This window comes from Homalodisca vitripennis, chromosome 4 (assembly GCF_021130785.1).
Source record: "Homalodisca vitripennis isolate AUS2020 chromosome 4, UT_GWSS_2.1, whole genome shotgun sequence".
Lineage (NCBI taxonomy): Eukaryota > Metazoa > Arthropoda > Insecta > Hemiptera > Cicadellidae > Homalodisca > Homalodisca vitripennis.
The window spans coordinates 65,256,622-65,271,947 of record NC_060210.1 but is presented as its reverse complement, the minus strand read 5'-3'; the positions used below and the strand labels follow the sequence as shown (position 1 = coordinate 65,271,947).

At 33.3% G+C, this 15,326-nt stretch overlaps 1 protein-coding gene across 1 annotated transcript in view; it reads left to right on the top strand.

Annotated features, from left to right (window-relative positions):
- Positions 1-15,326, top strand: part of LOC124359419 (Y+L amino acid transporter 2) — a 141,437-nt gene that overhangs the window by 43,315 nt on the left and 82,796 nt on the right. Inside the window, exon 2 of the mRNA XM_046812150.1 lies at positions 14,589-14,929. Coding sequence (XP_046668106.1) covers positions 14,666-14,929 — 264 coding nt within the window. The 5' untranslated portion in view covers positions 14,589-14,665. The remainder of the gene's footprint in view (positions 1-14,588; positions 14,930-15,326) is intronic.

The window sequence follows — 15,326 nt, the reverse complement described above, 5'->3', positions numbered from 1 at the left end:
AAGGGCCTAAGAAATAATGTTAAATTCACACAAATGATATCAAATAAAAAATACCAATGAATATGCTAATATAATTTTTGACAACAGAAAAATCCTGCGTAAAAATCAAAATATATAAGCTGAAGTGTTATTGTTGATGTGTCACAGGCATGTGTTTGATCAGAACATATACATTGTGTTTATACATAAATATATATTATATATATATTTATTTATATTTATATCTATACCAAATTTTATTGTTGATGGGTCACAGGTATGTGTTTGATCAGAACACATAAATTGTGTTTATATATAGTAGGTACCTATATTTTGAATTTTGATCTGTTTACGAAAGTAAAAATTTAAGGCCGTTGGATTTAGTGCCTCAAAGATTACAAAAATAGAATAAATAATACAAATATTAATCAGTCAACTAACAATAAACTATGCTTTCAACCTCAATTAATATTAAGTTACAGTTTAAAAGAAACATACAACCATTACTATGGAGACCCCTAAAACCAAGATGAATGGATATTTTGTGTACTGTTATTTAAAAAAGATTTTCGTTTAAATAAAACGGGTTTATTTGTAGCTGAGTGTTAACGAAGCCTATTTCTGAGTCGCCAGGGTATATTTTTCGTAGATGACTTTCTACGAAACATCGTGTTGGCATGTGAAAGTGTCTCTGTGGGATTTATTGAGTCCTTTTTGCAGGGCATCTTCATATTAAGTGGAACTATAATTTATAAATTCTCTAAGAAACTTTATTTCTACTTATGCAACGTCTAGGCTTAGTTCAGTGATGATACATGGAATTTGGCTCAGTTTGAAATGAAATGAAATATGTCTTTATTTATGAGGCGAAGTTAAGGCTGTTTATATATCTCTTAGACTCAACCTTATTAGCTGGTTTATACACTTGAAAGGTTGCTGAGCGTTAGCGAATCTTGAGGAGAATATTGAGGAGTGCACTGAGCTACAGACTCGACGATCATGTAACTCTTGCTCTACATAGCAAGATCGAGTTCGGTGGATTCCTAAGCCGTTTATTATTCTGTCCTCAGCGAATCCTGTTACGCGACTCCTCTTACTATCAGTAGCGAATGGTACTACACTACTTTGTAATTAATTATTAAAGAGATGCTTGGCCTCCTTAGCCTAGTTTATAAAGGTATACCTATGGGGAGAAAATATCCTAATGAGGTCACTAGGTCTACTTTAATTTACACAGACACGTAGGGTACCGAGAGGGGAAGGGGGAGGAGTGATTCGCAAGTGTGTCTTCTGCGATAAAGTATTTCGTCAGAGAACAGCTGGGTAAAGAGACAACATCTGATCAAAGCCATCATTGTGCAATGCAGCTGAAAGCAATGTCGTGTGCAACGTAGGTTAGGTTCTCCCTGTGTTAGCTCTCTCTGTGTGTCGAGGAGACCTAATGTTAGGTTTGGACAAGAGGCTGAGCGTAATTTGTAGACTCCAAAGACTTCTTTAAGGAGCGGCGCCGCTTTGAACAAAAGTGAAACCAAGATATTGTCCGCCCGTCCTAATAGTCAGTAATTGTAGCTTACTTTCCTTGCTAAAAGCTTACTCTCCATTACACCGTTTTTATTGATGGAAAGAGAAATACTCACAGTATTGTTCTTAAGACTAGGGTTTCCGAAGCGGTAGTTTAATGGTTAAACTTTTGTCAGTTTACATAGATTTAGTACTTAAAAGACAACATTCACACATGGGCCCTCCTTTTGAAATAAATCAGTAGAGTAAGCAGTTTTCAATTCATCCAGAGCAGATCATTTATAACGTGATAAATTATATTAAAGGCTACTAAATTTGTGATTGCCACAAAAGCCACATCCATAAAATATTGTAATAGATTATAACGTACGATCGTTTACAAATATAAAAATACGATTGACTATCCGAATATGAAACCAATTTGTAAGTTTACATTTCAGCAACCATAGCTTATGACTGATTCTAACTAAATTTGGTGTGAACAGGTACTTACGTTGAATAAGTTTTGCATACGGTATATTTTAAAACCATTTCAAGAATGCGGCTGTAGAAAAAAACATTATTATTAATGTCTATTATGAATTTATAAATAAAATAAGATATAACTTGTCTCTTACTTTTGTCCAGTATTTTAGAATATATACTATGTAATAAATCCTCTAGAGTTTTAATTTTTTCCATTCATACAACATTCTTATAAGTTAGAACTCCATGTAGTAGGGGGCCTACATAAATATGTTTTAAAAACTACATCTTTTAGGAAATTCTTAAGTCAAACCTATTTGATATCTTATAATGTGCTTAATTGGCCTTAAAACTATCAATACGACTTAAATTTAGCATTTCCAGATAACAACTAAACACCTGGATTAAAGTTTCTCCCGGCCGTGACGAAAGGAATACTCATGGAAATATGAAATACTTATGCAAAATAAAAAGCACAATTTATTCAATATTTAAATTCCAATTTAAAGTTTACAAAATTCATTGTAACAGCAGGTCCACAGCCATGGTACTGGTTTATATACATAAACCATTTTGATGAAAATGAAATTGTTTTATATTTAAGAAAATAAATATTGTTTGGTGAAAATGTTTACATCGACAGTAAAAAACTACTAAGAAAATGTATTAACACTCCTTTTTATCTAATTAAATTCGTTTATTGGTACTTGGGAAACTCACATTTAAAAACTGTAAGATAAATATCTGATATTGAAATTGTTATATAACACTGCCTGACTATAACTAGCTATAATTTTCGATATTGATAAACGCACATCGAATTTATACATGTATTTTAAAATCAAAATACATAATATATAACATTATATAACCTAATAAAACAAGTTATATGCCTAAAGAAGGTTTATTAGTGTTAATGACTTTACTGCGCAGTATAAAGTACAGAGGGAAAGACAGGGGAACAAAGGATGTGTCTCAGAGTATCCACAATGCTGAGGTAGTACGTAACGCGGCGCCTGCTGACGAAGGAGCGTGTAAGTGATTCCTTATTCAGCACATAACTGTGACCTCAAATTATCTCGGTTAGTCTAATCAGCATCCTTCCTTTCTACGCAGAGACGTTGATAATGAGGCCAGTGTTGTCCACCACACCACCTGCCTATTTTTGCACTATTTTTGTAGTGTTTATGTATATACATTAGTTCTTTTTCAACGCTAAAAGAGTTATTATAATTCTTTTAAAAGGAATGGTAGAAATTAATCTTGAAACGGCTGCAGAATGAATTTGATGCCCAGTGTAGTATTGTTACGATTTGGTCGACTACTTAATTGTGCTTAATGTTATCTGTTTTTATGGTGTAAAAAAGTGTTTAGAATACAAATCCAAGCGTTTTATACCGACTAAGAGGGAGCTAAATATAAATCAACGTCGTTTGTTCATGATTCACTTGTAAGTAAAAAATATTCCATAGTTCCTGTTTGTGATCAATTTTGTTAACGACATATTATATCGAGTTCTTATAAATTACGGGTAATTATGGATACTATAAATATAATACAAACGATGTTAAGTAAGGCTATAAATATAATACAGACGATGTTAAATAAAACTATAAATATAATAAAAAATGATGTTAAATAAAACTATAAGTATAATACAAGCGATGTTAAATAAAACTATAAATATAATACAAACTATGTTAAATAAGGCTATAAATATAATACAGACGATGTTAAATAAAACTATAAATATAATAAAAAAACTATGTTAAATAAAACTATAAATATAATAGAAACGATGTTAAATAAAACATAGCAGCATTTAAACATGTTAGGTTTTAATATTGATATTTTTCAGGACTAAAACCATGATTATACTCTTATTAGTAAAAGTAGTATATAACCTCAAAATATAAAACAAATAAAAAGAATTCAGTGCAGCTGTTATATTAAACTACGAGGTTTATTTGAGGAAGTGTTTGTGAGGGCTATTGTTATAGATGAATGTCATTCCTGGAATTGTTAAAATATAATATGGTACATTATAGCAAATTTTGTTTTTCGGTATCACATCGAAAACATTCTTTCCAGTAGTTTTTAGTGATATTGTGAGATTTATAGTGAGATTGTGATTATTTTCTTTATTTCCGTTAATAAAGAAAATACAAATCACATTAAAAGTGCTGCATTGATACATGTACTTTTTGTACTTAGATCAATATCAAGAGGCGTGAGGTGTTTTTGAGAGCAATTTGTGAAATGAAGACCAAAGAATTCTAGCACATCGGCTTCAAAATATCTTTATAGTAATCAAATACAATTTGGAACTTAGTCTATTGTGCAATACAATATATATATATATATATATATATATATATATATATATATATATATATATATATATATATATAAATTTGTATAAGTGGCAGTAGCCTTATTTAATTCCAATAAACATTGAATCGCAAAATGTACTTTGCTCCACCGGGACTCGAACCCGGATCTCTCACTTGCCGGGTGAACGTGCTACCATTACACCACAGAGCCCTCACTTTGATATTTATTTATATTATATATTTATAATATTTATTAATTTTTTATTTATATTATATATATTTTTATATATATAAATATATATATATATATATAAAACCTTATATTACGAGTACATTTACTTTTCAGTGGAAGTCAGAAGGAAGGCCACGTTAGCATATTTATTTTTTTAATTAGTGCGATTGTGACAAGTGTTGCATGTTAACATATAACAAATTTGTACCATTGTTATGTTATATAAATAACACTACGTTTCAAGGATTGAAAACGAACCTTTTTGTCAGCTGTAAAAAATTAAAAAGGTTAAAGTTACATTATGGAAAATTTACTGTTAAGTTAAACTTTCAAGTATGTAAAATTTTTTATAATTAGCTGAGTCTGTCATACGAGAGGCTTAGAAATTTCATTTTTACATGCATATTACATCTTGAAGTGAAGAGTTTGTAATAGAGCGAAGTAAAATCCATACCGACAAAGCACAAAGACCTGTCACATAGAACACGGGTTCTGTTGATGCCACAGGCGCATCGTCACAAGGTTCAGTCCTGTTGTATTTGTTATCACCCATAAACAAGGCTCCATTGTGTCCAAGTACCTATAAACTATGTGCTAAGGCTATCACAGTAATATTGTATTACGCCTCAATATAACGATTGTGCAACGATCGGACCTCAAGCGTGCCAACATGAAGCTCACTCAAACCCTTATACCACATCTTTAGATACTCTATTGAAGGTGTCAATCGCCTTCCTCTTACCTCTCCAATCACCCCTCTTTGAGCGCTTACATCATTTACGCTCTTTGAGCGCTTACGTCACCAATTAATGGGTCTAATATATATATATATATATATATATATATATATATATATATATATATATATATCATAGTATGATTACCTTACCTTAAATAATATAGTATTTAATATATTTCTTGTTTTCAAAAACAAAATTAAAACAAATATGCTAGACTGTAGCGAGGACTATAGTTAGTATAGACTGCAAGGTTTATTCCATAACCTTTCTTTTTCGATAAAACGCTTGGGAAACAGTGGACTTTTGCTGGGGAAATTTTTTTTTCATCTTATGTTGTTAAAATGTTTAGCTGATTTATTATGATGCTTTTATGAACAGCGCTTAAGAAAGGGAGCCAAACAGGTTATCATTCATCTTTTTATTTATTATAAATTAGCGTTCTGTTGATTGTGGATTTTTTTACTTTTAAAGAAATATGTTTTGAAATATTTATTTAAATATTAAATTTTATAATGGTCTTGTATTTGGAAAAAAACGGTTTAAGAACGTTTATAAACTCCACATTGTAAAACACTTAAAGTAACTATGTGATTTGAGTGCTGAAAGAACAAACTAACTAAGTACATGCTTTCGTGATTAGATCCCTCCTTACGATCTTACAAACATTATCCAAGAAAACATTTTATTGATGCCTCACGATTGGAATTTACATGATATAGTTTTCGATTAGCAAGTCTAGGGATACTATTAGTAGGAGAAAATAATAATACCGATGACAGGCCATAATGAAATCTTTTCTATATTTGGATGAATTGTTACCATTCATAACATAAGTGTTCTACATTTTTAAGTGTCAAGGCGTAAGAAACCGTTTTCGCGCACGCCAGCTCAGCCTGCAGATCAGCTCACGCCACATCTTGGTAACAAACTATAACAGTTACATCAGAAGAGAAAGTTCCATACCTCCTGAGAAGTGAACCGTTTAGTGCCATTGTTTCTTCGACAATAGATACCAATGCTTATTTGTCAAGTGATTACAGATGCATTGTTCATTCTAATCCCGCCATGTATAAACTTTGAACGCACGTTGTTTTTACATCAAAGCAAATTTACAAACGTTCACTTCTTAACGACATTTCTTTGTACGTTGCCAATGAATGAAACGAAAACAATATCTGGATGAATGCAGAAATCAACGAGGCCACAGGCCAGAATGTTCATTGGACACTGAACAATAAGTCACGCTTCACTGCAGATGCGCAAAGTGTGACGGTGATAACTTTATTGCTAACGGAAAGAAACGTGGTTTCGTAACGTAACCTTTCGAACGTAACGGAAAAGGAAACTTTAACTGCATGTTAGAAGGGAAATTATTAAAACGTTTCCGAAGTTTTATAAGTTCCTTTATTTTGGAATGTGGCCTGTCTTGGAATGGCAAAGATTAATAGTTCGGTAGAGTCATCGACTTCGCTTATAGAATAATCGGAACACAAGGTATTGTATAGAAAATAGTCAGTGGATAAATTATGTGTATGATTTAATACTCTTTATTGGATGAGCGTCAGCAAAACCTATGATTCGAGGGACTGGAAAATCTAATTTCTATCTATTATTTTGTAAATCTGTTTGTCTGTCCGCATGATATTTTGAAACTGATCTGTAGAACCTTCATTTCTACGTAGGCAGAAATAAGTTCTGTCTGACGTATGTCCACCCGTGGACTCATTCAGTAGTCTGACACAATCTCTCTTATCTGCGGGTGGATAAAAAAAACTTTTTCTGTATGAGTTCTTGACGCATGGTTTTATAAGTTCCTAGAAGCTCGTTATTCTGGATTCCGGTGTAAAAACCATGTGTGGAGTCCTAGTATTCCATTACCATTTCGCAGCATGCTGTACCCGTGACTTCCATAATGCAACCTTCCATTCACCTCGGGTCGGAAACGGCATCAGTTTTTCTTGACTGACGCCAACTCCACTTGTGACTAACGACATCTGGAGCCGATTGATCGTTAACCACAGTCACGTCCGTCTGTCAGGTGGTCGTGTTCATTGAGTTTCCACCGACGTTGGCGAGGAGGGTTCTTCTACTGGGTAGAAAACTTGACCCGCATTGTTGCCATTTTATTAATGCTCGTTTAATCTTTCGCGTACCTACGTTTTTCAAGATGATGGATGGTAATCTTATATATTATATTGTGATTGTAACCAGCATTAAATTGGTCTGTTCCCTAGTTGGGAACTTTAGAACTACCAGTACCATAGTAGATTTTGTGCTAGGGTTCATTCAACCCTTATTTCTGCGTTAAGAATTTTAACTCATTGAATCTCATTTTTTCCGAAATCTTACATAGTTTGTCAAATTTTTAAATTATCTTGTAAATAATGTAAATCACCGATCAAAAGTTTTAGTTGCATAATGGGTTTATAATGTAAAAAGAATCGAATGTTTGTATATTGGGGATATAGCCATTGAGAGGGGTCACACTGAATAATTAAACGTAACATTATTATTATACTATTAACTCGCACACAATACGTTTATGTTTATAATTAATGTCAAAAAAAAAAACAAACTAAAGCTCTTTTTAAATATATTATATTGTTTATATCATAATATGAAATGGTTAAATAGGGAGTAGCAATACTAATATTTAACAATTAATTAGAGTTACATTTACATAATGTTAGTTAGAGTATCGATACATATTTGAATAGGTAATTTAATGGAATAATAACGTTGAGTTTCTAACCAGCTCAATCCACAATGTAGCTGATTAGAGCAGGTTGAAAAGAAGAAGGGCAGTGGAATATTCCCTTCGGTTTTGGTAAACACTTGGAGTAAACCAATAATTTAGTGAGCATGTCGATCAGCTGTTTGCCGCAATGCACTGAACAAACCTGGAAACCACATAAAATATCTGGAATTGTTCATTTATGATAGAAACTCAAGCAATAAGAAATGTAAAACAAATAAGAACATTTTCTTTCGGTTATTCCAAATCAAGACTTTAAAAATCAATATTCGACTGTATTATTATTTTATTTCATTTCGTAATACGAAGAAATAATTATAATATGGACTGAATGAAAATGGTCACGAAGTACAATTTAAAAGGCTCGTAAAATATTAGATATGGAGTATTCGTCGCAATTGTTTTCTGTAATGAAACAGAAAGCTTGATATAAGAAATATATCGTTACACAATGCATGAAAAGGTATTAAAGTCGTTGATGCATGCCACTCTATGGGGGTTTTGTTGAGGGTTAGTGAATTCTCACATTAGTTTCATGGACCACCATAAAAATAAATTTGTAAATAATTGTCATATATGATTTTAACATGCGACATAGTAACGCATGTAGCTATAGATTTGAAATGTCGCATGCACCTCAGCGAAGCCTGTTACACAGTGCCTGGTGTAATGAACTTCTACCTTGTTATAAAAGAACACGTTTGATAGCGACCTGACTGTCACGTGGTCGGCATGAACGTTATCGTAGAGTCCACACTCCACAACGTCGGTCCATCAAACCATGTTACGTTATGTTTATGCAGTAATAAAAGTCATACTCGGTCGAAACAAACGTAATAGTATATTTTCGGACATTCAGGATTCTCGTAAAATTACGAATTATTATTTTTCTTCCGTAACGTGTAACTCAATTTCCATAACCCAATAGTTTTAAAAAGTATGAAATACTCAAATGGATTATGTGCTTAGGATGCGCTCTGATCACTAAGGCGTACATTGATCATTTCCTCTGCTGCTGGATTTACAGAATCTCTAATTGATCATACCAGCGTGCTCTACTTTGATCATCTCGCTCTCCTTTCACTCAGCAGTGACAACAGTGAAATGACCCTGAGGGCGCGTGATTGGGCACACGGGTCGGGGACCTTGGCAAGAGACATAATAGTCCGCCACACCTTTTTGCCAAATTTGGATTTAGGTCACTCTCATAATTTAAGAACAAAAGTGGTTTAAAAAGTAAAAATACGCCCAATCCTTCCCAAACTTATCAAAAGTACGAGCACAATTTATCGGAATAATTATTTTCACAGTACTACGATTCCCTTTGCAGCGTATCCATTAGATATTATTGTAATTAAGTGATTGTGGTATTTTAGGCACCAATTTTAGTGAATTATAAAACGCACCTTGGACCAGCCCTGTGATGTTAATTAACAATGAAATTAACGATTCCCATTGTTGTTATATAACTTTTATGAAAGATACGGATTTTATATTCTCTTTAATCTTGTTAGTTATTTTATTTTTGTTGTGATATTAAAAATCATCGTTAAAATGTTAAAGTGACTAAGAGCCCTCATAAATTTAAAATTGTATAGTTGTTCGTTTTGAACGCAAAAAAGGTATAAAAAGGATTATTAAACTATTACAATTTCTAATATTCTTTTACTAAATACAATATTAGTTTTTATCACTAACACCAAAAGTAGTTATTTTGATAAAAACCAGGCGAAACCGATGTCGGAAATACGAGTAAAACACATTGACACTCTAGTGCGTTTCTCGTATTATTAAAATACCTATTATTACTCAAGATAAAGCCGCAGTGAAGGTGTTAACAGCTTGTATTATAGCTAGACAGTTATTGAACAGTAGTTTAAGCTTCGAAATATACTCTGCCACACTGCTCCTTGTGGTGAACAACGGTTATTTTTATCAAACGTGAATTAAGAGTAAAATTTACTCGTTTTATTACATTTTTATTGTGTACTAACTCAATATAGCAGTACTGTCAAGTTTACATATAACAGCTGTTTCCCCCTTACTTATCCTACAATTGACGCACTAAAAACTTGAATTGCACACCAGCTGTATTTTCAGATCTGTACAAGGAAAAAATAAATTTTAAAATTGAATCATTTTAGGGACCAACGTGAGTCTTTTATGAGATCAGGTGTTGATTGCATCGCTAGTTCAGAACATAGACTACATTTTTAATCTTTGCTTCAGAAGAACAGTGCAGGAATGAATTTGTGCTGGTGAATATACAAGACGGAACCACCTGTACTAAACTTTTTCACTGGAAAACAACACAAATGGTAATGATTATTCCCCACACAGTTGAAAGAGAGATTTGGTAGTTATTTTGAAATATCGAATGTAAGTTTTAGCAGTTTAAAAAAAAATGTTGCTATGATACTTCTTAACCCTCCGAGCGCCCATCATATTTTGTTCAATGCACGCCTGTTTTTTGAGGTTTTGCAGGCTCTCATTGTTAAATTTATAAGACATGTTAATCACATTTTATATACAGAGTTATATTTTGCAAAGAACTGTAGAATCAGCTGGTTCAAGTTTTAGTTGAAAGAAAGGTTTTGCAAAAAATGATCTATATGTTTTTGAAATTGTATATATACATACAGGGTGTTTCGCGAGAGATTAGACACAGAAACAAGCAAAACAGTTCATATGAACATTTGTCCTGTCTCGTTTAGTGTCTGTCTGTCCATATGTGTTTTTTGTATTAAAACTCGTATCTCAGAACTCGTTGGAGCAAATAACATGAAAATTGGCATTTATGTTAAGCTACTTAAAGGGAAAATATAAAATAAATACTTATATCACTTTCCATTTAATGAAAAATTTAATGACAGAACTAACAGTACAAAATTTCTGAAAATCGGTCAAGAAATAAAATAATTAGTTCAATTTCAGTTGGTGATTATGCTTTCTTACACGAGGAACGTTTATTCTTAAGTATAACTCCTAATTTTGAAATGGAAAGTAGTACTAGGTATTTTTTTTTTTTTTTTTTTAATTTTTCCTTTAGACAGCTTAAGGGGGCCATTCACCCAAAAAATTATATTGGAGTTAGTTACGACGGATCATGACACAAAAGAGGCTACACCTATAACTATGGAATAGGTGTGGTCATTGAAATACAAACAGGATTAGTAATTGACTATTTGTTCTATCGAAATTTTGCCAAATCTGTGCGATTACCGCAAACTATCTTGGACCAGACTCACCAGAGTTCGACATTTGGTTTCAAGGCCACAAATGTGAGTGTTTCAAAAATTATGATGGATCTTCCCCAGCAATTGAAACAAAAGCAGCAGAAGTACTCTGGAAAAGGTCAATAGAGTACAAGTTTCGGTACCTAACGATTGTTTCCGATGGTGATTCAGCTGTTTCAACCACATCCAAAAACTGAAGGTTTATGGTGAAGACGTTCCAGTCCAAAAAGAAGAGTGCGTAAACCACGTTGCAAAAAGATTGGGAACAGGTTTGCGGAATGTAGTTCAAACGGCTAAGGCTAAAGGCATTACGCTTGGCGGAAGAGAGTTTGGTAGCCTGAAAGACACGACCATTACCAAGCTTACAAAATACTACCAAAACGATATTCTCAGCAATCCAAAAAATGTCCCCAGTATGAAACAACAAATTTTAGCTACCCTCCACTATTGTGTTTCTACAGATTCAGCTCCTAGAAACAGTAAATGCCCTACAGGAGAAAAGAGTTGGTGCTTTTATAACCGCGCCAAAGCGAAGGAAGGGTGAACAACCTGGGCCGCACACTGAAAACCTGAAAACTGCGATCTCGCCTGTTGTTCTACAACATATTTTTCCTGTGTACCAGCGACTCATGGTTCCAGAGCTTTTAGAAAGATGTCAAAAAGGCAGAACTCAGAATGCAAACGAGTGTCTGCATAGTTCGATTTGGAAAAAAATGCCCAAAGACTAGAAATGTGTCAAAGCGGATTGTCGAAAGTGCTGCTGCGGAGGCTATTTCTGAGTTCAATTTTGGAAATAAAGTGCAGACAGGTCTGATGGAAGGTGCAAAGTTATCTCCAGGAAGACAATCATTCAAACACATGAAGGCAAGAGACAAGAGGAGGATTGCTCAGTCCGAAAAAAGAACCACAATAGCCTACAAGAAATATCTCCGCCTACTCAAGCTGAAAAAAATGAAAAAAGAAAATAAAAATAAGGAAAAGGAAGGAATTACTTATGGAGCAGGACTATTTTAGTTCCAGCAACACATCATGTTGAAAAAAATTTTGATATAACGACTCAATGGTATGTAAATTTTAAAATTAAAGGAATTATTTTCGTTTTTCTTGTTTTTCCGCTGTTTTGATTTCCCGTGTTTTTATTCACTAAAACATACATAACTTCTTTGTTTTTAGAGATACAGAGTTCAAATTTTGCACACAGGTTCATAACACTTATGGCTATTATCCCTATCATGTAAAGGTAAAGTGTATAGAACTCATACAATAACATATTTTTCATAAAGTTCAGAAATGAAAACCTAATTGTTGGTTTATTATTTATGGATCAAAAAAGGAAAGTGACTGCATAATATCCATGCTACAGATAATGTAAAATTGTATGGTCTTTAAAATAAAAAAATTAGGCTAAGGGAATAACCACAAAAAAAGTTATGTATGTTTTCGCAAAAATTTATTTTTTCAGGTTTCGCCCCTCCCCTCATCACCAGAGGTGTTCGGGGGTGGGAGACCTGCCTAAATATTTTCATCTACACCACATATATGTTTTAAGATATACTATATATGTTTACCAAATATTTTGAAATACAAAAAAGATTTTTGGGTGAATGGCCCCCTTAACATAGCTTGCATGTCATTGCTCCAAAGGGGTTCTGAGATAGGAGTTTTGAAATAAAAAACACATATGGAAATACACTAAATCAAGAGAGATAAAACATATGTTCATATTGACATTTTTGCCTAATTCTTTTGTTTTTGTGTCTAATATCACATCCTGAAGTTGTACCAACCTCTCACGAAACACCCTGTACGAGTATATATATATATATATATATATATATATATATATATATATATATATATATATATATATATATATATATATATAAAAAATACAAAAGTTAGCAAATTTAGTCCCGATCACAGAAATGTATAATGTTATAATGCTTACATTAATAAATGTATTAGTTTTCCTGCCCTTGATGAGCTGAACTAAAAACACCTCCACTGGCATCAATTTGAAAAAAAAGAATGTCTTTTATCTCACTAGATCTACACAAGTAAACAGGAATAAAAAAAACACGAACTTCTGAACGGTGTAATACGATTCGACCGGTAATAGCACCAGTAAAGTGAACTTAACCATCGATTGTTTATCGACGCGATTTGTATCTATTACACTTAGTAAACGACAACATTTTATTACCAACGAATTTGTTCATACATAGTTAAAAAAAATAAGTCTATATTTTGAAGCTTAAAAGATATCTAGACAGTACAAGCATATGTGTTTTCTATACAGTTTTTGCAATACAGTATTATTATATTCCATATGAGTATTTAAAACACATTACTTTTGCCCTATGAGAGGTCCTAATCCAGATAAGTATGTTGCATAGACGGCCATATCCATCACTCTAGATTATCAGATTCAGTACTCTATACAACAATTGCAATCGTGTTTGTTTATGTATTTACGATCAAAAATGATTGGACGTATTCGCTTGTATTACTAATGTTATTCTTTACTTCTCAAAATAATGTACGATGACCACCTTAAAACTGTATGGGATTGCAAAAATCTAGTAAATACATAAGTTGCTATAGTAGCTATAATAAAGGAGTCAAAAATTGTGAAACGATTTTCTATCCGTTTCCTTGCTGTTTTAATAGCTGTAATGTAAAGAGCACTCTTAATACTTTTAAGGAACGTATATTTTAAACCTTGTTTCAAGGTATCACTAAATCAAGAAACTGAAATAAGAATAAAGTTATTTAAAAATGAAATTTTCTAGTACATGTTTCTTTCAGTGTATACTGTGCATTATCTTTGATTATAGAGCGTTTCTGAAACATTATTCAAGGGTATTATGAGTTCCTATAATACTATAAAGAGTTTCACAAATGTTTAGACGATAAACATTTTGAAATGTTATGAATACGACTGCCTAACGAACTTATTACAAAGCAAGTATATTATCGCCACACCAATTCGGTCATCTAGTATATTGATCCTGTTTGTTTTTCTCGCAAGCAGCTGACTTGTGGCAGGCAGGCTATTGTAAACTTCACGTTCTGAGACAAGTAAATAATGACATGTGATAGTGATTTGCTCGACCTCCGTCATATGCACCTTGGAATACGTCGTGTAATATTCTTATCTGAAAACGTGTACTTTTAGTTCTCGGCACATGTAATTTTCTTTCTCACGCGTGTCTTCCAATTTACTCATATCTCCTGGCGTTAAAATATTGAAAGACATTTATTGCTTTTAGATTCCATTAAGTGCACATTATGCCTGATTTTCTTACCTATGTATATATGTTCCAGGAGCCGATGATAACGTGACGGACGCGCGAGTGCGAGTGTGTGCGTGTGTGTGAGGACAGCTCAAGCTAGCAGACGCCATGGTGCACTCCAGAAGCACTTCCGCTGAGAAGATCAAGACTCCGGAGGAGACCCCGTTACGAAGTCTCGCCGAGGGCTCCACGGCAGGCGACGATGAAGGGGTCTGCCTCAAAGCCAAGATGACCCTCACCAACGGCATCACCGTCATCGTCGGCAGCATCATCGGCTCCGGGATATTCGTCTCGCCCACCGGCGTCCTCAAGTACACAGGGTCTGTCAATGTCGCCCTCATCGTGTGGACCGTATCTGGTCTCTTCTCCATGGTTAGTATGTTTCTCGTACTAGGAATGTTTATTTGCAAGATATAAACCCCATAGTGAAAAAGAATGATCTCTACTTGCGATTAGTGATTCGTTGTAGCTGAATAGAGTAAGGACAGTGTTCTATACTCTCGGATAATCAAGAGCTCCAAAGAATTAGAAGAATGTAATTTTAACCCATGTATCAAGTTATGGGACAATTAAAGTCATCATCATCCATGACACTTTTTCTCGATCAATAATGATCTCATTTTATATCTTCAGAGCTGAAGCATTTTTATTTGAACTCCTACATTGTATTTAATAGTACTCATTTCTGCTTGAGCTTTAGATGGTTTATATTAGTAACATCTTAAAAATGTTTTCACTGAAAGGTTTTGACCACCCAATGGTCAGTAAA